Source organism: Anomaloglossus baeobatrachus, unplaced genomic scaffold (assembly GCF_048569485.1).
Source record: "Anomaloglossus baeobatrachus isolate aAnoBae1 unplaced genomic scaffold, aAnoBae1.hap1 Scaffold_344, whole genome shotgun sequence".
NCBI classification, from domain to species: domain Eukaryota; kingdom Metazoa; phylum Chordata; class Amphibia; order Anura; family Aromobatidae; genus Anomaloglossus; species Anomaloglossus baeobatrachus.
In genome coordinates this window covers 49,685-73,484 of record NW_027442808.1, presented here as the reverse complement: position 1 = coordinate 73,484, position 23,800 = coordinate 49,685, and the positions used below count along the sequence as shown (strand labels likewise).

The window sequence follows — 23,800 nt, the reverse complement described above, 5'->3', positions numbered from 1 at the left end:
GTTGCTAGTAATGGGAGATCTGAATTAATGAAGATGTAACTCTAAAGGGGGCTTTAAATGCAGCGACATCACTAGCGATGTTGCTCGTGAAAGCACCCGCTCCCGTCGTTTGTGCATCACGGGCAAATCGCTGGTCGTGGCGCTCAATATCACTAGGCCCCGTCACACGGACTTACCTGCCTAACGACGTCGCTGTGGCCGGCGAACTGCCTCTTTTCTAAGGGGGCGGTTCGTGCGGTGTCACAGCGACGTCACACGGCAGCCGTCAAATTGAAGCGGAGGGGCAGAGACTAGCCGCAGGAAAGTGACGCCCACCTCGTTGCCGGAGGACGCAGGTAAGCTGTTGTTCGTCGTTCCTGGGGTGTCAAATGGAGCGATGTGTGCTGCCTCAGGAACGACAAACAATCTACGTCCACAACGACCAACAAGATTTTGAAAATTAACGACATGTCAACGATCAACGATAAGGTGAGTATTTTTGATCGTTAACACTCGCTCGGAGCTGTTACACGGAACGACGTCACTAACGACGCTGGATGTGCATCACGAATTCCGTGACCCCGACAACATTCTCTAGTCCCTTCCACGACAGCATAGGAGGTTGTCTCTCCACGCCCTAATTGGGACAGGAAGTTCAAGAGGTTTAAAAGGACCCTCCCACCTCCCACAGCCAGTGTCTTTCCTGTCCCCATGGGGCATGGAGAGGTTTTTATTTTTCTCCTATGCTGTGGTGGCCGGCGAACTACAGTATAATATTTTTTTTTTTTTTTTCTTTCCCGTTACCTTAAGCCGGACAGCATCGGTCGGGCCTTCACCACTCCTCCCTTGCTGTTCCCTCACGCTGTGGGGGACCGCTGCTCCAGCCTTCCGGAGCCTCCTATGGGGTGATGCAGGCTGTTGAGCTCCCCGGCCGGCGTCCTCCCTGAGCCGCCGGCCGCTTCCTGCATGCACGCTGCCGGAGCGATCCGGAAGTGCTCCCGGGGGGCGGGACTTCCGGTCTTGCGGACTTCCGGTTGAGCGCTTCCGGTTTGCGGAGGCAGCGTGGAGGACACGCCGACGCTGACACGGCCTGTCCGGGACCTGCTGCAGGAGGCGGGGAACATCACCAGTCGCTGGGGGGGGGCAGGCCTTTCCACAGGTAAGGCTGCCCTGAAGGCATCAGACCCACGGTAAGGATTCTTCTGTGTGCACTGCCAGGTCTTCCTCTGCTTTTGCAGAGCCCAGCGTTTCCCCCTGCTTCAGAAGAGGCTGAGGGACGGTCCCTTATGCCTGGTTTCAGGCTGACATGGTGAGACAAGTGTGCAAGGCTAAGGAAACCTTGCCAGCAGTATACGTCTGTCCATTCCATGGGCTACTGGTGGCCTTTGGCCTTGGGTGTGTGAGCTTGGGAGTTGAATCCCAGGGGACACTCCTGGATATTGCTGTATCAGGACATGGGCTGGCTGCCTGGTCTGCTGACGCTTCTCTGTTCCATTAAGTGGAGAGGGCAGGCATCGTGTGTATAGCCCGTCCCTTGTGCCAAGCTGCGGTCCATGTTGATACAGGAGCTTCAGGCCTCGCTGGCCTCCCTCCCTGCTGCTGACCCTTCTGCCACAAAAAAAGCTACCTCCAGTCTTCTGATCCTGAGGCTGATTCCGCCTCGGTGGGTCCCGATATAGGTTTTTCTCCGGGCCTGACCGGTCTTTTCTTTTCCCGGAGATGATTGGGGAGTCTTAATGGAGCAGTTGGGTGCAATGTATGGTTGGAGGATGAGTCCTCCCCTCCGTTAAGGGCGAGATGTTCGCGGGCCTGAAAACCACTGGGCAAGGGGGTTTTTGTCCATGCTACTGTCCTGGATCTTCTCTCTAGAATGGGATTTCCTTGAGGAGCTTCTGGAGTGTCCTCTGACACAGTTCCCCTGGAGAGTTCTGGGTTGCTTTGGGAGATTCCCATGCAGGTGGACAAGGTCGCTATACTAACAGCGCTCCCCCTTGCGGCCAATTACCAGCTTGGAATCTGATAGTTGGGTAGTCAGAAGTCTCATGAGGAAGTCCTGGGAGGCTTCGTCATCTCCCATCGGGCCCATACTACCTCCTCTTAGGTCTCCCTGTCCCTCCTTTGGAGGCTCGACCAGTGGAGGCTCAATTTCCTGGGGCCTAAGGATGAGTTACTGGAATCCCTTCCCTTACTTAGGAAGGCTACTAGTTGGCAGGTACCTCTGTGTAGTCGGTCCGCCTGGCTGCCAGGACCTCAGTCTTGTCTAACTCGGACAGACGAGCTCTAGGCTAAGGCTTGGAGTGGGGACTCTACTTCCACATTACGGCTTGCTCCCGTCCGTTAAGGGGTGCTTAAGGGTTGGGCCTACCCTGGATGATATTCTGGACAGGGCGACTGATCGTCAGGCCTACCAGATACACCCTCCGGGCAACGGTCCTTTCATCCCTCGATACCTCGGACCTCCCAGTCCAAAGGGAGAGGTGAGTCTGACCGTGGGAGCTACCCTTAGGGTGAGGGGAGTACTTTCTCATCCCTTCCCATCCACAAAGTCCTCAGCATGACGAACAGTGAGTCGGCTCGGGTGGGGGGACGGCTCTCTGCTTTTCTTCCCCAGTGGCGGGCCTTCTCCACCTTGCCAGGGGTCCTACAAGCTCATCTCAGAGGGTCTGTTGGTAGACTCCCCCCCCCCCCCCCCCCCCCGGCCTCCGCGTCACGGCCCTGTCGTCCCAGGGTTCTCAGGATCTCCTGTGCTCGATGATTCGGGTGTTAATCCATTCGGGGGTCGTTTCTCTGTCCCGAGTCTGGAAGTAGGGGTAGGTCGCTACTCCGTTTCTGCCTTGTCAAAGCACCATCTGGAGACGTCCGGCTTTTCATCTTTCTGAAGCGTCTCAAACCAGCGGGTCTGATACCGACGTTTCCAGAATGGAGTCTGTGAACTCTGTTGTTCCCCTGCTCGGTCTCCGCCACTTGTTGGCCTCGATTGCCCTGAGGGGCGCCTAGTTCCGGGTGCCCTTCTATCCTTGTCTCAGGCAGTACCTCAAAATTGCGGTTCTGCACGGAGGGGCCATGCTTCGTTTCCACTTACAGGTACTTCCCTTCAGCTCCTTCTCGGCTCCAAGACCCTTTTCAAGGATCAGGGCTGAGGTGGTCACCTTCCTCCGTTGCGGAGTTGGCCTCTTCCTGACAGGCATCCTTCCCCCAGAGGATCACAGATTGACGCTGCTGGACAGACTCTCGATGTTCGGGGACAGGCGTGCCCGACCCTTCGAGGCGCTATATCGGCCCTGGGTTTTATGACGTCCTGCATTCCCTCAGTCTTGTGGGCTCCGGCCCACTCTCGTTGTCTATGGGATCGTGTCCTGGTTCATTGGGTCGGGCTCCCTTCCTCCCTGAGCACCGGTTCGCCTGTCGGCACCCGTCTCCTTATCCCTCCTCTGGTGTGTCCCTACAACCTGATGGTTGGGGTTGCCTGGACCCGGTCACCCATGGTTTCACTGGCAGCGTATGCCAGCCAGAAGGGCTGGGGGGCTAGGGTGGAAAACTCTCAGTTCAGGGGGGCTGGAGCCCCTAGGTCGGCACCCAGTCCTCAACTACCGGGAACTCGGGGTGGTCGGAGAAGCCTCCTCGCTGCCCAGGATCCCATCTGGGACACTCACGTCCAAGTCTACTGGGACAATGGCTCCACAGTGGCACATCTCCGCCATCAGGGCAGTACTAGGTCGGCGCCCTGAAGTCTGTGTCCTCCCGGATCTTCCACTGGGCAGGACAGTCTCTGCTATCCCTTTCTGCAGTCCATCTACAAGGATCCCTACGCCTTCAAGCAGACTTCCTGAGTCATCAGGATGTTCACCCAGGGGAGTGGAGTCTGGCCCGAGCGGTGTTCTGCTCTCTAGTGGCAAGGTGGGGTACTCCAGAGGTAGACCTCTTGCTTCAGCAGGAAATTCGGGTCGCAACATTTGTCTCCCTGAACCCGCAGGACTAGGCGTTAGGGGTAGACGCTTTCGGCCACACTTGGTCCTTTGCCTCGCTTACGCGTCCCCCCTCTTCCTCTTCTCGCAAGGGCCCTGAGGAAGGTCAGAGACGAGGGGGTCCCAACTATTCTGGTTGCCCCGCTGTGGCCTCGGAGGAGTTGGTACAGCCTGGTCATGACTCTAGGAATAGACGGCCCAGCCCTCTTGGGTTCGGTCCCCAGCTTACTGTCCCAGGGTCCGATTTTCCATCCGGCTCCCCAGAAACTCAACTTGGCTGCCTGGCTTCTGAGTCCCGGGCACTGAAGGCCCAAGGGCTTTCTGACACAGTTGTGGCTACCCTACAGAAGAACCGTTAACCAGTGACTGATAGTATTTACAACAACATCTGGAAGAGATTTCCTCCTGACCCACTTCGGCCTTATATTGCGCAGATTCTGGACTTCCTCCAGTGGGGATTGGACTTACGCCTTAGGCCTAGCGCACTGACAGTCCAGGTGTCAGCCCTCAGTGCAGTCTTTGACAGGGCTCTGGCAGATCATCGTTGGATCCGTCGGTTCTTTGTGTCCGCTAGTAGACTCTGTCCACGTCAGAGGTTCCTGACACCTCGCTGGGATCTCCATGTGGTCCTTCCGGACTGTCTCAGTCACCATTTGAGCCAATGTGCTCTTGTACCATTCGTTGTCTTTCTCACACGACTGCTTTCCTGTGGCTATTACGTCTGCTCGCAGAGTTGGAGAACTTCTGGCTTTGTCTATTCGGGAACCTTACCTGACCGTCAGAGTTGACAGCATTGTTTTCAGCTGGACCCTTCCTTCCTTCCCAAGGTGGTTTCGGATTTCACCGTTTTCAGTCCATCGTCCTGCTTTCCTTCTGTCAGTATCCTTGGACTCCGGGTGAGGAAGTGTTTCATTCTTTGGATGTCCGTCGGACAGTGTTGCACTACCTGGAGGTTACTGCTTCTTGGCGCCTTGATTCTAACCTGTTCATCCAGCCCTTGGCCGCAATAAGGGCAGGAAGGTGGCTAAGAGTACCGTCGCCAACTGGATTGTGAGGGCGATTAGGGATGCCTACCTCGCTCGGCATCTCTCTCCTCCTTCCGGATTCACGGCGCACTCCACCAGGACTACCTCTGTCTCCTGGGCTGAACGGGCAGGGGCTTCCCCTGAGCAGATCTGCCAGGCGGCTACGTGGTCTTCCCTCCATTCTTTCACGAAGCATTATCGTCTGGATCTGGATTCCAGCAGGGATTTGGCTTTTGGCAGGATAGTCCTGCAGGCTGTGGTCCCCCCCTAGGTATCAATTCTTTGGTATTCCTCCTATGCTGTCGTGGAAGGGACTAGAGAAATAAGAATTATTCTTACCGTTAATTCGATTTCTAGGACCTTCCACGACAGCAGGTAATTCCCTCCCCTTTTATATTCATATATTCATGGATATTTTGTACTTCTCATATGCTATGGATTCTTTGTAAGACACTGGCTGTGGGAGGTGGGAGGGTCCTTTTAAACCTCTTGAACTTCCTGTCCCAATTAGGGCGTGGAGAGACAACCTCCTATGCTGTCGTGGAAGGTCCTAGAAATCGAATTAACGGTAAGAATAATTCTTATTTTCTAAGGGGGCGGTTCGTGCGGTGTCACAGCGACGTCACACGGCAGCCGTCAAATTGAAGCGGAGGGGCAGAGACTAGCCGCAGGAAAGTGACGCCCACCTCGTTGCCGGAGGACGCAGGTAAGCTGTTGTTCGTCGTTCCTGGGGTGTCAAACGGAGCGATGTGTGCTGCCTCAGGAACGACAAACAATCTACGTCCACAACGACCAACAAGATTTTGAAAATTAACGACATGTCAACGATCAACGATAAGGTGAGTATTTTTGATCGTTAACACTCGCTCGGAGCTGTTACACGGAACGACGTCACTAACGACGCTGGATGTGCATCACGAATTCCGTGACCCCGACAACATATCGTTAGATATGTCATTGCGTGGAACGGGGCCTTTAGATGTCAAAATTGGAAAACAGATTCAGAATACATTTTTTCCTGATTTAATTTCTGATGTTATGATTTAAAAAATAAATGTACTTTCATTACATCATTAAAAAATAATAACATGCTGTTTATTTTTAGCAGATGACTGTATCGGGAGTTCAGATGGAAATAAAATATGTTCAGAATTTGTAACAGATGATGAAAGTATCACACATGATACATATGAAGAGCATGCTGTTGTCCCAGATATACCTCCAGTCCTTCCTCAGATGATAGATCTTTCCGATCTTTTCAAACAAGTCCAAAATTCTGATTTATCACAGAATTGTGAGCAAAATAAAAGTTACAGAAAGGATGTGGAACATGAAACTGCTCCTACAAGGGAGAAACTATTTTCGTGTTCAAAATGTGGGACATGTGGGACATGTTTTACCAGGAAATCACATCTTAATATCCATCAAATAATTCACACAGGGGAGAAGCCATTTTCATGTTCAGAGTGTAGGAAATGTTTTATTCGGACAGCAGACCTTGTTAGACATCAGAAAATTCACACAGGGGAGAAGCCATTTTCATGTTCAGAGTGTGGGAAATGTTTTATTCAGAAATCGGATCTTGTTGAGCATCAAAGAATTCACACAGGGGAGAAGCCGTTTTCATGTTCAGAATGTGGGAAATGTTTTATTCAGAGATCACATCTTGTTACACATCAGAAAATTCACACAGGGGAGAAGCCATTTTCATGTTCAGAGTGTGGGAAATGTTTTATTCAGAAATCAGAACTTGTTAGACATCAGAAAATTCACACAGGGGAGAAGCCATTTTCATGTTCAGAGTGTAGGAAATGTTTTATTCGGACAGCAGACCTTGTTAGACATCAGAAAATTCACACAGGGGAGAAGCCATTTTCATGTTCAGAGTGTGGGAAATGTTTTATTCAGAAATCGGATCTTGTTGAGCATCAAAGAATTCACACAGGGGAGAAGCCGTTTTCATGTTCAGAATGTGGGAAATGTTTTATTCAGAGATCACATCTTGTTACACATCAGAAAATTCACACAGGGGAGAAGCCATTTTCATGTTCAGAGTGTGGGAAATGTTTTATTCAGAAATCAGACCTTGTTAGACATCAGAAAAATCACACAAGGGAGAAGCCATATTCATGTTCAGAATGTGAGAAATGTTTTATTCAGAAATCACACCTTGTTGTTCATCAAAGATCTCACACAAGGGAGAAGCCATTTTCATGCCCAGAATGTGGTAAATGTTTTACTAGTAAATCAGGTCTTGTTTACCATCAAAAACATCACAAAATAAACCATTGAATGTGGAAAATGTATTTCTTAGAAATCAGATCTTGTTAAACATGTGAAGAAGCCGCACAGGGAAGGAACCTTTTTCATGCTGTGAATAATTGAAATGTTTAACTGGTAAATCAAGTCTTGCCGACCATCAGAAAACCAACAGAGCGGAGCAGCCATTCTTGTTTTCAGAATTTGGCAATTTTTTTTTTTATCATTAATCAGGTTCTGTTGTCAGATGATTCAAAGGGTTTTATTTAAAAATTGGCTATAATTGCTCAAGTAAGAGTTGGTGAGAGAACTATTTTCTCTCTTTTTAAACTTATCGTATTTTTCAAACCATAAGAATGTGGTCATGTCGCACTGTTAGGCCGGCTTCACACTTGCGATTAACTCGCATGAGTGCAATGCGAGAAATTCTCGCACTGCACTCGGACCAATGTTAATCAATGAGGCAGCTCCCATCTGCTATTTTTTTCTCAGTCCAAATCGGACTGAGAAAGAAATCGCAGCATGCTGCATTATGGTGAGTTTCTCGCGCGAGTCTCTCCAATGCAACTCTATGGGAGCGGGTAAATAAGCGGATGTCACAGGGACGGCACACACACCATCCTAGTGACATCCGTTTTTCTAAATACATTTATCGCATGTTTCAGAAAACACTGGTAAATGAGTGAGGTCTGACAATGTCGGTCAATCTATCTCTGTCAGTCGGTGTCTCCCTCTCGGTCTCTATTCTCTTTGTCGGTCGGTCTCTCGCTCTGGCTCGATATCTCTCTGTCCATGTCGGTCTCTCCCTCCCACCCCCTCTCTCATACTCACCGATCCACGATCACCAGCGTGGCGCTGCACGGCGTTCACACTGGCGGTTTCTCTTTTGAAAAAGCCGGCCGCTCATTATTCAATCTTGTATTCCCTGCTTTCCCTGCCCACCTGCGCCTATGATTGGTTGCAGTCAGACATTCCCCCACGATGAGTGACAGCTGTCTCACTGCAACCAATCACAGCTGCCAGTGGGCGGGTCTATGTCATGAAGTAAAATAAATAAATAATTAAAAAAAAACGGCGTGCGGTCCCCCCAATTTTGATACCAGCCAGGGTAAAGCCACACGGCTGAAGGCTGGTATTTTCAGGATGGGGAGCTCCACGTTATGGGGAGCCCCCCACCCTAAAAATATCAGCCTGCAGCCGCCCGGAATTGCCGCATCCATTAGATACGACAGTCCCGGGACTGTACCCGGCTCATCCCGAATTGCCCTGGTGCGGTGGCAATCGAGGTAATAAGGAGTTAATGGCAGCAGCCCATAGCTGCCACTTAGGCGGGCTTTGCACACTACGACATCGCAGGTGCGATGTCGGTGGGGTCAAATTAAAAGTGACGCACATCCGGCATCGCATGCGACATCGTAGTGTGTAAAGCCTAGATGATATGATTATCGAGCGCAAAATCGTCGTAATCGTATCATCGGTGCAGCGTCTGCGTAATCCATAATTACGCTGACGCGACGGTCCGATGTTGTTCCTCGCTCCTGCGGCAGCACACATCGCTGTGTGTGAAGCCGCAGTAGCGAGGAACATCTCCTACCGGCGTCACCGCGGCTTCCGTAGGATATGCGGAAGGAAGGAGGTGGGCAGGATGTTTACATCCCGCTCATCTCCGCCCATCCGCACCTATTGGCCGCCTGCCGTGTGACGTCGCTATGACGCCACACGACCCGCCCCCTTAGGAAGGAGGCGGGTCATCGGCCAGAGCGACGGTCGCAGGGCAGGTGAGTGCATGTGAAGCTGGCGTAGCGATAATTTTCGCTACGCCAGCTATCACACGATATCGTACCTGCCATGGGGGCGGGGACTATCGCGTGCGACATCGCAGTATCGGCTTGCCAAGTCGCAACGTGCAAAGCCTAAGACACAAAATTATTGAACAAGGGCACATCTCGCATCAAAATCTACGCCACTCCATAAAGCACAAAGAAAAACAAACTGGAGCATTCAAAGGGCTGATTATAAAACATCAGATTCTCTATTGAATATAAATATTAAAAATAGGTTTCAAATTATTGCAAATATATAATGGTGCTAATAAGAGGCAAAGGTGAATGACCACATAATGATGGGGAGCAGAGGTAAAAACCACCATAATAGAGATAAATAATCTGGACGGGGACCAAGTAAAATGAAGGAATAATCATAAGTGGCTAGCAGGTGAGGCGCCTCTATCCTGGCGTGGTATATAGAAAAACGTACAAGCCAAATCAGCATCCCACAATTAGAACAGGGCAGAGGCACTAAAAACCGCTAGTCACATGATACAGAGTAAATACAAGTCCCAGAACTTACACATAATAATGAAGGTGGTCACCAGAGTGTCCCACACCAGTAAAAAAACGCCCTCCTACGCGCGTTTCGCAACACAGGTTGTTTATAGCTTCATCAGGGAAGGTGTGGAATAATGCCGTTCAAGGACCTTAAATAGGGAGTCACATGACCCCATTGGACCTGCAAGGACCTAGGAAATGCGTTCCAGCCAATCGGATCCCTGCTCGGACGCATGCGCACCGCACGATAAGCATGACACGCCCCCCGGCCGCCCAATGAGAAGGGAAGCCCGGAGCCCAGAATGATCTGGACGCCAGGCCACCCCCACCCATCAGAAGGACGGCCAGGGGGCGGGCGAGGCCAGCGAGCGGCGTGCACGGGTCACAGGGATCAGAGGGCGGAACACAGCTCCACAGCTCCAGGCTGCAAAGCCTGCCTAAGTCCTAGGTTAATCATGGCAGATGTCTCCCCAAGATAACTTCCATGATTAACCTGTTAGTTAAAGAAAATAAACACACACATCCAAAAATCCTTTATTTGTAATAAATGACAAAAAACAACAACCTCTTTCACCATTTTATTAAAGTCCCCAAATAACCCTCCATGTCCAACGTAATCCACAGAAGTCCCACGACGCTTTCAGTTCTGCTACATCGGAAGCTGACAGCGGTCACAGACCACGACCGCTCTCTGTGAGCTCCCCCCAGCGACTGAAGTGAGTCGCGCTATCAGCGATGACGTCACTCAGGGTACCCGCGGCCACAGATCTCAGCGGGAGGACTTCTGCTGTGGCCGCGGGTAACCTCAGTGATGGCACCGCTGATAGCGGAGATCACTGCAGCCACTCACCGGTGACCGAAAATCTGGCCATAACACACAGACAGAGCCGCGGGATGACAGTGAAGTCGGGTGAAGTTCATCCGACTTCATTCTGATTGCGCGGCTCTGTCTGTGTCTGCTGTCAGTGGCCATTCAGCTCTGCTACATGGCTCTGTCTGTGTCTGCTGTCAGTGGCCATGTAGCAGAGCTGAATGGCAGATGACATAGCTGCTGAGAATACAAAAAGGAACACATACGCATCAAACACGGATTGCACACGGACTACAATCAAATGAAAAATCACAGAATCGCATTGCAGTTGCATTGCACACTGATCATAATGTGAACAGAGCTCATGCTACTTTCTAGCATGAGACTCGGACCGATTTTACATGCATAAGTGTGATTCCAGCCTTATAGGGGGATCTGCTGCTGACTCTGTTACAAGGGTAATATCCCCCAGTTTCTAGTGCAATGTGTTAGATGACTTTCCCTCTAAATAGTGCTTATAATAAATCTGTGGCTGCCTTTATTATTTACTAAAACAGTGAAAAGTCGCAGATTAGTGAATTTTTTAAATATAATCCAGTACCAAAACTTTTTGAAGTGTCCCTAATGTCCCCCAAAAGGAACTTCTAGGTTGTGAGATCCCACAACCCTCAGTGATCACCCTCACAGTGGAAGAGTGAGCTCTACGACCCCAGCTCTGTGGCATCCTTCTTAAGTACTTCAGTAAAACCTTAAAAAAAGTTTGTGACAGCCCTGGATTAGTTGACAGAGCTACTTCTTGTGCTTAGAGCAGCCGCAGAGATTTGTGGGATCCCGCTCTACATACTAAGATCCCACAAAGTGGAAATTCGAGCTCCACTTTGCTAGTAAGTTGGGTATTTTGAGAGCCTTTATTAACATTTGTGAAAGGTTTTGATACTGGATTAAATTTAGATAATTCACTAATCTCAGGTTGCCCACTGCTTTATTTACTACAAAGCGCAGCCCCAGATTGGAGATAGAAACTCTGAAGTATATCATATTGTATCTAATTGCATTTCAAAACTTGACTTTGTTAATAAATGCTTGTAAATGTATATTCTTCATGCCTGTCTTTCTCTATTGTTTAGATGTGATGATTTTGCCTGTGAACCTCTGGAGCTGAGTCAAAGCTGTAGGCATTTAGCACAAAAATAGTGAGGGGATGTCACAGAGTTGTCACGGCCAGCAGAGAATCCAATGGCAGAAGTGTTGGAAAATCCCAAAAATTTGCAGAACGTGTTGTTAACTGACAGTTCTCTGTTTCTGCAGCAGCGGACTCTATGACTCTGGAAAACTGTCAGTTTTTTTCTCTCTCAGTTGTGAGCCTCTGACTTCCTTTATAAACCTCACCCTTGGGTGCTTTGGGTGAGGTTTATAGTTGTTCCTGGCTGTGATTTGCAGCAGTTGTCTCCTCTTTTTGTTCTACAGACTTCTGTGGTAACTACTCCTAAGATAAGTGTTTGAATTTTGCTATGTACCTGGGCTCAGGTGGTAGCATTTGTGTCTCCCCTGTATTGTTTCCTTTTGTCTCCCTTAGCGTCAGTTTGATGAAGAGCTCATACCTGCCATTCTTACTTAGGCCCAGATCAGGGTTTGCCTAGGGTGAGGTATTGCTGCTCGGCGATAGGTGCAGAACCTGTATAGGGTTGGTGAGGGCAGTGAGGGTGAGCTGTATTGTCAGGGGTCACCACTTCACTCTTTCCCTAGTGATAGGACATTATTTTCCCCTTCCCTTTGTATTGTAATATACAGCTGGTATAGCTTCTGTCCCCAGCCGTGACAGCGCAGAAGTGAATCGCACTATGCATCCTAGATATGTGAAAGTTGTTAAGACAGTCTGGTCCCAGTTTATCAAAGCTTTTATGCCAAAAAAAGTTACAGAAGCTGTGAAAATTCCCATAAATTTGGATCAATTCATAGTTCTCAAATTTTGGCAGATTTTGCCATTTCACTCCAAAATTGGCAGAGTTTGGGTGAGACGGGGGCGTGACACCACAGCTCCTTAAATTCATGACGAGCTGTGGTGTTCCTATGCCAGAAATCTCACTCCAGTCCCTGATGGGAGTAATATTTCTAGCATAGCACAAGGAGGCACATGCTATTCGTCAAACGCTCCAGATTCATGAAGAGGCACTTCATCCATCAAGAGTGGTCCCCGCATAAACTGGACTCTTTATGTTATAAAAACAATCCCTTTTGCAAAAGATAATTGTTGTAATAAAAAAAAATGGAAGGATTTTATATGTCTAATATCCAAAGGGATTGTTTTTTTTGTGGGGCTACCCACAAATAGAGATGAGCGGACCCGTTGAAGTTCGGGTTCGGCTTTTTCAGTCGGACTTTATTTAAAGTTTAGTTCGGAAACCGGACTTGACCTGAACCCCGTTGGAAGCCACTGATTGGACAGTTCGGGTCTCCGCCCACATGTAACCGGCCATTAAAAGAGTATTTATTACAGGGGGAGGGATGACGGAGTTTTTTTCCTTGTACACAATACACCTATAACAATGTTTTTACCTCCCCGTGAAAGCCATTCACACTCTGCAAGCGGCTCGCACTGGGCCGAGCACTGAGTGTACCCAAGCACACCGATGCTAGCTCGAGTGGTTAGGATACATAAAGCACCCGAACTCCGAACTCTAACACTGATTTTTTTACAAAGGCTGTATTTGGTACAAACACTGAACTTTACTATTCAGGTTCCCTCATCTCTGCCCACAAACCTTTATTACAGTTTAGATTATGGGTGTAGAAGAGACCAGAACTGAAAGGGGTCTATCTCTTGGTGGAGAGGAAGTAACATTTATGATACCTATGCTGGGGTTTTGTGAATTTAATGAGATTCTGTCACTAACTGTTTACTACTTAATTAAAAATCAGAATAATGTAAAGATAGTGTCACGCTAGGTACGGGGAAGTACCAAATGAATGGCGAAAGGGAAACCCTGTGCCTAGGGAAGGGGGAGATTGTGACCCCTGACTTAAGCCCGCTTTACACGCTGCGATCTCGCTAGCGAGATCGTTAGCGTGCGTGCCCACCCCCATTGTTTGTGCGATACGGGCATATTGCTGCCCGTCGCGCACAAAATCGCACACCCCTGTCACACATACTTACCTGCATAGCGACGTCGCTGTGACCGGCGTACCGCCTCCTTTCTAAGGGGGCGGTTCGTTCGGCGTCACAGCGACGTCACTAAGCGTTCACCCAATCAAAGCGGAGGGGCGGAGATGAGCGGGACGTAACATCCCGCCCACCTCCTTCCATCCTCATTGCTGCCGGGACGCAGGTAAGGTGAGGTTCCTCGTTTTTGCGGTGTCACACATAGCGATGTGTGCTGCCGCAGGAATGAGGAACTACATCGTCCAAGCAGCAGCAACGATAATTGGGAATAGGGGGGCATGTCACCGATGAGCGATTTTGAACGTTTTTGCGATGATTCAAAATCGCTCATAGGAGTCACATACAATGAGATTGCTACAGCAGCCGGATGTGCGTCACAAATTCCTTGACCCCAACGAGATCGCTGTAGCGAAATCGTAGCGTGTAAAGCCACCTTTAGTCTACCGCTGTGATCTGAGTTCCCTCACCACCCTAGATAGATTCCACACCTATGCGCCGAGCCGGATACCTGACTCTAGCCTGACCCTGATCTGAGCCCTAAATAGGGAGCAGATGGGATGAGCTCTTCGTCAACACCACTAAGCACTAAAGGACACACAGAGATAACAAACAAGGGAGAACAACAAACAACTTATCTCTAGACGACTCAGTAAAAAGTTCAGTAAAGAGCAACAAAGATCCTACTGATGCGTGCAAGCCACCTGCTTGCATCCAGAACTTGTGAAGGAACTGAATATCACCAGCACAAGTCCAGGGAACATGAGAGTATTTAAACCCAAGGGAAAATACAGATTATTAGCAACTGAAGGGAAGAAGAGTTCCCTTAGGTCCTAACGGGAAAAGGATGAAAACCCAACAGAGGCGATACCTAGTACAATGAATACTGATAGCAGGAAAAATAGAAAGTCAGGGAGCATTTTACGCAGCCAAACGCTGTGACAGACAGGGACTCTGAAGTGTCATTTACTGGGCTGCTTTCTGTAGTTTTAATAAAATCACTGTATTACCACTAAGGGATTATCACTAGAGAACTAGTAAACCTTCTACCATGTATCGTCGATCTCCATTAGCTCTGTATAGCCCTGCCCCACCCATGATTGGCAGCTTTCTGTCTTTGCTTATTGTACACAGCAGCCAATCAGTGATGTGGGTGAGGTTATACACAGAGCAGCATTTCAAGAACTGGTAGATCTTAAGCAGATAAAACTGATATATATCAAAACTTCAGCAAGCAGCCAAGGAAGTGACACATCGCTGAAACCAGGGTCTCTGCCCCTATATCATGCTGTTCTGAGATCAGATAGCAAAACCCAGTGACAAATTCCATTTAAAGGACGGTCAGATAAACATCTATTTAGCTAAACTAAGGAAAAAATGTCAACTAAATGACAAAAATATTCGTGCTAATTTTTTATTTATTTTCCTATAAACTTTTGGAAATGTAGTCTATTCTACTATCTATAATACTCTTGATTTGTCCCACAAATACTATAGATAAATACTCCTTATTCATGGACCTTCACACAATCATATGTAAATTAGCCCTTAAATTTCACAATGGATAACGATAGTCCCCCAAACAGAAAAACGTTTGATCCAAGATGTCACAAAACAGCACGCTGCTGCCCCTAATTGTCAGGATAATTATTTAATTGACAGACGCTTAACGGAAGAGGCCATGACTGTTTCCATTACTAGGCCGATTATTGGGGAGCTCACAGTGAGGGTATAGTATATATACAACCTTTTCTATCTCATGGAATATATCTACATCTCGATACAGTCACTGCCAACTCCACAAAAATGAAAGAAACTACTACTAGCTGCCACCACCAATATACAGGCCAATTGGACACACATTACAGGTAGCGTATGGCTTCAGGATGCAATATATAGAGTAAGTGGAATAAATCTATTCATTTTAGATAATTAATCTGAAAAGTAAGCAGTGTTCATAAAATATACAAACGATATTACAAAGGGGAACAAAACAATACAGTATATACAATTACATAAAATTAAAGGGAATAACGAAAGAAAATTATTGAACCTGGGTCACAAAAATTGGCTTCAGATTTATGGAGGGAAGGACTCCAATGGAACGTGGAGCAATCCTACATGGCAATATTCCTTTCATTGAACGAGGATCATAATTGGCATTAGCTTTTTATTAACACAAGTTACACTCACATACTGGTGACTCATAACAGGGCTGGACTTCAGATAACTATAGGATGTATCTAAGTCTTAGAAAATTATGAGGGTCCCAACATTCTGATATCTTTGCCCCTGGAGGTCCCAGGTGGGAGATATTACAATAATCTTTCCTATCACGATTATATCTGTTCATAGATAGATAAAAAATATCTATGCAATGTCTCCTATCTGGCCGATATCCTATTGGCGGGACCCCGGCCATCGCCCATAGATGCGGAACGATGCATTGTGTTCTCCACTATATCACAAATTTCAAAATATGACTTTCCTATCTATTATATTGATGCAGTTCATAAAACCTCAATTCATATTTTCTATAAGGAGAAACACAAGATTTTAATTTCTCTGCTATTTTTCTGTTCAACTGCTGCTCTTATCTCTACCGGTCATACATCTGTCCTTTACATTCTTGTTCATTCAAGATGAGATTGGCCTTACATCTGCTAGAAGATTCTTTTTAGTTACCTGTTTCCAAAGGAGGGGGTCAGCTGTATAGGGGTCTTGTTGAGTCTTTATGGATTTTATAATTTCTATATGACACTGGACTACATATTGATGTTTTTCCAAAATCATGCTTTTACCCCTTGAAAGCCAAGGCCTTTTTTTGGACACTTTTCTCGACTTGGTGCTTGAAGAGTTCAATAAAATCGGAAAAATTACTATCATGATTCACGTATGACTCTGCTTGTGGAAAGCAATTATGTGTGTTTGTTTTCCTGCTATCTTTATTCTCCAGGGTTTGGTCTGATGGGAGGAGCCTATTCTGTTGTGCCTCATTCCGGGGTACATTCTTCCTTATCTTGGAACTGTTTTCCTTGGTACGCTTACAGTGATAGTTCCTCCTCCGCACTGTGCGCTTTTGGTTCCTGTGAGTCTGTTCTGATCCTGCCCACTACCTAGTACTCCTTTCCCTAACCTTTGTCCTTCCTGTCTTGTCTTACCTACCTGTCTCCCTAACCCGCTCTCTGCTTTGTTATCCCGTCTCCACGCCCTCTATACTAACTTGTCCTCTCGGTTTACGACCCCGGTTTGCTATCTGACTACGGCTCTTCTCCCCTCCAGCTTCTGATGATACCTCCTGGCTTTCCAACCCTCGACTTTCACTTGACTCCAGCTCCGCTTATCCCTCTGTACCTACGTGACTTCCTGGCACTGACTTTCGGCTTGATCGACCATTCTATTACATCATTCCGCAGATGCTAGTGACCTCTACTGGGCTTGCGCCTAACTACACTTAGAAGCACTACATTCTGCCTCAGTACTGGCTACCCCTGGTGGTAGCATCACATTCCCATATACCCAAAATAACCTAAATAAAAAGCAAAAGTTGCCCTAAAATCATTATGAAATGATTCAGATATAGTAACTATTAGCAGACAAGGGGGATGGAATAGTCATGCAAAACAGGGATGACTTTAAGGAAGCTCGGTTTAATCTCTCTGACCCCATACACTAAGGGATTACAACTATGGATCCTTTTTCTACATTTAAAACAAAATATGCTCTCATAACAAAAGCTTTTGAGAAAGGAATCTTAAAGAGAACCAACCACCAGGATTTTGCTATATGTGTTATACATTACCATAAAAAAACAATTAAAAGCTTCCAATAACTTAGTTACTTACTCATATTGTACATAAACATTTAACACATAGGAATCTGAAACATAAGGGAGGTGAGGAAGGGAAAGAGAAAGGTAGGGAAGGAAATCTTTTTTAGGGAAGAGGTAAAGAGCAGGAAGAAGAGGGAAATCCCTTAAAAAGGGAAAGATGACAAGCATCTAAACATCTACAATTACATTATGTTATGCTCACCGGGGAGCGGCGAGCGTCCGGAGGTGGACCCACTGGACCGTGCACCGGACTCCCCTGAGAAGGTGACCAACAGCGAACCCCTGTACAGGGATTGTGCGGCGCCTCCCCAGAAGGCCTAAATGCACGGCAGCCAGGAACCGTTGGTAGGAGTCTCTGTACGACCAGGCGTAGCTCGGGTACGACGTCTGCAGCAGGCAGAACATGGGTGTGGTACCGGAGATGTTCACTGCGGGTATGGCCGGTGACGTCCACTGCGGGTATGGCCGGTGACGTCCACTGCGGGTATGGCTGGTGACGTCCACTGGGGGTATGGCTGGTGACGTCCACTGCGGGTATAGCCGGAAGGTACAGACGGCACTACGGTGAGATAGAGTATTAGAAACGGGCAGATAACAAACAGGTAACAGAAGTACAAAGGGGCCTGAACACTAGCAGAGCTCAAGTAGAAGCGTTGCTCGGGCGCCTGCTGCCGGGGGAGGTGAACCTAAATACCTATTAGGTAACAGGTGACCTCTGAGGTCACTTCCAGAAAACGGGGCATACCACTTTAAGAAAGGGGGCGTGGCTTCGCGCGCAGCCTAGAGTCACTTACTGCAATTCTGTGTGAGCACGGGAGACAGGAAGAGGCTGCAGCATGCCTGGGAGTAGGAGCAGCGTCTGCAGAGCCATGGGACCGGTAAGAGGAAGGCCTTCGCTGCCTGGGACTGGGACCAGGAGTGCACGTGGGAGCCATGCTTGGACTGGGCAGATGTGAGGGAGAGCTCCCCCCCCCCGGGGTCTGGTGGGACCAGGCGTTACACATTATAATTCAGTTCTTGGATAAGTTGTGCTAAATATTAATGCGTAGAGTAAGTAGCGGAGGATTATGTAAAGTCTTAAATATAACTTTCTAAAGGTAGAGTACGGTATAATATATTCCTTGGGGAAAGGTCAACAGCTAGAAGGGGATAAAAAGTCAGGTTAGTGTAATGGGATCAACCATTCAGACTGCATCATCAATGTAGAAATGGATTTGAACATTGCTTCAGCACTTGCCCACAAGGGGGCAGTGTCAGACTGTGCAATCACAGACACAGAGGTGGGAAATCCCCTACAGTTTGTGTGTTCTAACCAGGAAGAAAAAGAGCGGGAGCACAGTACAGCCCCGGAGCTCAGCCAGCACAGAGCTACGTGTGGTCTCCCTGAACAGAGGGCTCTTTTGCAACCGGATTCTTGGAAGGATCACCTTGTGAAAGTGGTTTCTGCCATCCCCGGTTTGCAGGACTTTGTTTTCACCGAGGATCTAACCGGACTGCAGAGCATCGCGCCCGGAGTGCATATCCAGGGGCTGTGACAACTTGACTGCAGAGCATCGCACCCTGAGTGCAAGTGCAGGGGCCGTTACCGACACAAGGGAGCCATCCGTGCAACCGTGACCTCCCTTCTTCTGCTCGGTGTGCCCCGGGACTAAGAGACTGACTAGAATCCGTTACCAGCAGGAGAAGATCAAAGGAGAAGACCGAGGAGCTGCATCCCTTCAGCGCTGCACCGGGACCCATCATCGTGAGACTCCAGGCCTGCGACGTGGGAGTGGCATCTTCTTCTGGGATAGACTGGTACGTGATTGTAGGGAAAGTTAGGGAAAGTTGCCGCCATTTCTTTGTGTTTTTCTCTTTTCTTTTTTTCTCCCTTGCTGCGTACCTGGAAGGAGTGAAGATCCGGGGACTCCACCATACACATGTGCGCAGATAGTTCGGTTGACTGTGTTATAAATATGTTTCATAGTAAAGAAATGTTACTACCGGTAAAATCTGAGTATGGGGATTTTGATGGAATAGAGCATACACACACACCCGCGGCCCTACCACCGGTCGCTTCATGTGGCGTAGTCGGCAGGATGCGTGACCAACAAAATCATCCCCCGGTAGTAACTTGTAACCGGACAGCTCCCCCGACGTCTATTGTCAATCAGGTGAGAAAGTTTAACGGACGGAACTATCCTGTAACTGAATGGACTGAACAACTTAAGATAGTGGGGGAAATGTATAACACTGATCCTAAGACCTTAGCAGAAATGGCCACGCTAACATTAGAGGGGGAAGCATGGACGACAGTCAGGCTGGAGACGGTTAGGGGCCGGCGTACGTTGGATGACTTGGTGCGGGTGCTGGAGAACACCTATGGGCCGACCACATATGCGGGAACATTGCGCTATATGTTCTTCCGGCGTACTCAGCTCGAGTCGGAGGACATTCCTCAATATGACAATGCCCTTCAAGTGCTGCTAGAACAAGCCTGTAGAAAAGAAGAACAGATAGCTAGTACGGGTGCCCGTGACCTGGTGTTGAGAGATCAGTTCGTGACCGGATTGAGAGACCCGTACCTTAACCGCTCATTGCAAGATCTACTCCGGATAAATCCGGCCCTTACGTTCGCTGAGGTCAAACAAGAAGCTATAGAACGTTCAAGGGGACCTGTCGTGGAGACACAGACATATACCGCGGCTTGCAGGTCCATATCTGGTATCGGGACTCCGAACAGCGACACGGAAGAACTGAAGCAGATGGTGGCAGAGTTGCAGAAACAGGTGTTACAGCTCACCCTAGACCAACAGGCGGGCCGGCAAGCGAGACAACAACCCAGCCGGCCGATGGGAAGATGCTGGACATGCGGCGACCCCCGCCATAGAGCAAACCATTGCCCCCAGAACTTTCAAGTTCATCCACGGTCCGATCTACCAGAACCAGCAAGTCATGTCTCACAACAGCGGCCGCCTTTAAACTAGACGCCCCTGCCAAAGAGGCTCACTCGGCAGGGGAGGCCAAAGAGAGGGGTGTGGGAAAACAGAGCCAGCCACGGAACAAACTTGCATCAAATAGCCCCACCCTGGAAGTATTACTGGAAGGGATCGCCGTACAAGGGTTAATGGATACTGGGTCTCAGGTATCCACCATCTCCGAGCAGTTCTACGAAGAGTGTCTAAAGCCGCGGGTTGCCTATGACCCTGATACCGCCATCAAGATCAAAGCAGCCAATAATCTACCCATTCCGGTGACGGGAGTTGCCTGGATGAACACCGAAATCTGTGGCCAAGATCTCGGGAAGAGAGGGATAATTGTGGTCAGGGAAGGCTTTGGATCAGAAACGCCCATGATTATTGGGATGAACATCTTGAAGGACCTGAATCTGGTGTTGTTTACCAAGAGGGGGCCCAAGTACTGGCAAGAAGTGACCGCACATAGGGCCACCCGCCGTGCCTTTCAGCAAGTGGTCCGGACCTGCAACCTCCAGCGAATGACAGAAGAACAACTGCCACTGGCCACGATCACCGTACCCCGCCATACTAGGATCACCTTACCGGCTGGGAAAGAGACAGTTATCTCACTACCCCTTAGCACCACGAGACAGCTTGAAGGCGTCGAGGTGCTGCTTGAGCCGCGCACCCCGAAGGAAGGGAAGCTGAATCCACTAGTCGCTCGAACTCTAGCAGTAGTGAGAAAGGGAAGAATTCCTGTCAGGCTGGGCAACACGGCTAACGTGAGCGTTGACCTAGAAGCCGGGACACAGCTCGCCCGAGTCTACGCTCTAACCGAAGAGGTGAACCCTATGAACCCCCTCCAGTTTGTACCGTCTACAGAGGGAGATTGGACAGTGACGGTCTCTGCCATGGCCGCTGTCGCGGGTGACACCAACACGGGGCGAGAACTACGAGAGAAGTGTCAGTTGGACGTATCCCAATACTCCAAACGGGAGGTGTCCCAGGTGGAAGAGCTACTTCAAGAGCATCAGGCGTCCTTTGCCCGGCATGACACCGACTTTGGGTGCACCACCAGTATTAAGCACGAAATCCCCACAGGTGACGCTGCTCCGATCCGTGAAAGGTACCGCCAAATACCTCCCCAGCAATACCAAGAAGTGAAAAATCTCCTGAATTCCATGCTACGTGCTGGAGTGGTACGAGAAAGCCAGAGCCCCTGGGCTGCACCGGTGGTGGTAGTCAAGAAGAAGGACGGGTCCCTGAGGTTCTGTGTGGACTACCGCCGTTTGAATGCTTGCACCACCCGGGACTCATACCCTTTGCCAAGGATCGAAGAATCCCTGACAGCCCTGAAGAAAGCCAAATACTTCTCTTCGTTGGATCTGGCCAGCGGATATTGGCAGGTACCCATGCACGAGAAAGATAGAGAGAAGACTGCTTTCATCCTACCCATGGGCCTGTACGAGTTCGACCGGATGCCCTTTGGTCGGAACAACGCGCCGGGGACTTTCCAGCGGCTGATGGAGCGCTGCTTGGGAGACTTCAACTTTGACTTCACCCTCATCTACCTGGACGACATTGTAGTCTATTCGGCCACATTTGAAGAACACCTGCAGCAGCTGGGCCGTGTGTTCAGTAGGTTGAGAGAACATGGCCTGAAGTTGAAACTCAGCAAGTGCCGTCTTCTGCAGCCCGAGATCAATTACCTGGGCCACCGGATCTCAGCCGAAGGTGTTCAGCCGTCTTCAGAGAAGATAGCCGCCGTACGGGATTGGCCGCAGCCCACAAACATCAAGGAGGTCAGGGCTTTCCTGGGGTTGGCCGGCTACTACCGCCGGTTCGTCAAAAACTTCGCCCGGCTTGCTGCACCCTTGCATGACCTGCTTCGAGGGACCACCAACAGCCCCAGAGGACGACCCATCAGCTGGGGACACAGCCAGGAAGAGTCCTTCCAAGCCCTAAAGGGTGCCTTAACGTCTCCCCCCATCCTGGCATATGCGGACTACAACCTGCCCTTCCAACTACACACCGATGCCAGTCTACAGGGTCTAGGGGCAGTACTTTCACAGGTACAAGAAGGCAAGGAACGGGTCATAGCCTATGCCAGTCGGTCACTACATGAGGGCGAGAAGAATCCCACCAATTATAGCTCGTTCCGGCTGGAGCTGTTGGCCCTAACGTGGGCTATGGCGGAGAAATTTGCAGGGTACCTCACGGGGACCGAAGTACTAGTCCTGACCGATAACAACCCATTGGCCCACTTAGAAAATGCGAATCTCGGAGTTATGGAGCAGCGTTGGATGGCTCGGCTCTCCAAGTTCAATTACAAGATCAAATATAGGGCTGGAGCTGAGAATCAAAATGCGGACAGCCTGTCTAGAGTGCCATACCCCTTACTCCACCGAGACCGGGATGAAGAATTAGAAGGGGACAAGACGCCTGACTTTGCAAAGCTCGCCCAACAGATGATGGATTACCGCCAGTTCATTGTGAGCGAAGCTGGAACTCCAGTGGGGGTCGCCTTGCCACCCCAGGAGTGGTGCAGGCTCCAAGACCAGAACCCTGAATGGGCTCTATTCAAACAATGGGTGAAGCGGCAGCAGAAGCCTCCCGCCGATATACGGGCACGACTGTCTACCGGGACCTTGACCCTGCTCAGTCAGTGGGACCGGCTGATTCTGAGAGAAGGAGTGCTATACCGGAAGGTTCTCTTGTCGCACATGCTGGAGGAATGCACACAAGTTGTGGTGCCTGATCAATTGGCCCGTGAGATGGTGGCCAAAGCCCACAAAAGGAATGGACACTTCGGAATAGACAAGACCTTTCGGTGGATTCAACAGTCCATCTATTGTCCGGGGCTCCGCAAGCTGGTTGAAGACGTCTGCCAAACCTGTCGCACCTGTGAACTACACAATTCCCCTGAGCAGCGTGCACCTGTCCAGACAATTAAAACATCCAGGCCCATTGAGCTGTTGATGGTGGACTATCTGCTGATTGGGACGGCGAGCAGTGGCTATCAGTACTGCCTAGTCATGGTGGATCACTTCACAAAATTCGCTGTCGCTGTTGCTACCAAAGACCAGACGGCTGAATCGGCTGCACGGGCCATCTGTCGACAGTTCATCCACGTCTATGGGTGTCTGGAGAGGTTGCACTTCGACCAGGGGGCTTGTTTCGAAGGCCGAGTCATCGAAGAGCTGCATCGGATGTATGGGATCCAGAAGTCAAGGACCACTCCTTACCACCCACAAGGGAACGGTGCATGTGAACGCTTCAACTGGACTCTACTTCAGCTGATCCGCACCTTGGCCGATGATAAGAAAGACCAATGGCCCCAATTCCTTCCCGATCTCGTATGGGCCTACAACAACCAGGTCCACTCCGTGACTGGTTACACCCCACACACCCTTCTCTTTGGCCGCCCCGGAAAAGGGGTCCATGACCTGAACCTATTCCGCCCTGGAGATGATGTCTGCCATAACTACCCCTCCTGGCTAAATGCTCAC

The 23,800-nt window shown here is 49.3% G+C and overlaps 1 protein-coding gene across 1 annotated transcript in view; it reads left to right on the top strand.

Moving 5' to 3' along the window:
- LOC142272104 (uncharacterized) overlaps nucleotides 1-23,800 on the top strand; it is a 62,675-nt gene that overhangs the window by 3,248 nt on the left and 35,627 nt on the right. The window contains exon 5 of the mRNA XM_075332494.1: nucleotides 6,075-7,240. Coding sequence (XP_075188609.1) covers nucleotides 6,206-7,240 — 1,035 coding nt within the window. The 5' untranslated portion in view covers nucleotides 6,075-6,205. The remainder of the gene's footprint in view (nucleotides 1-6,074; nucleotides 7,241-23,800) is intronic.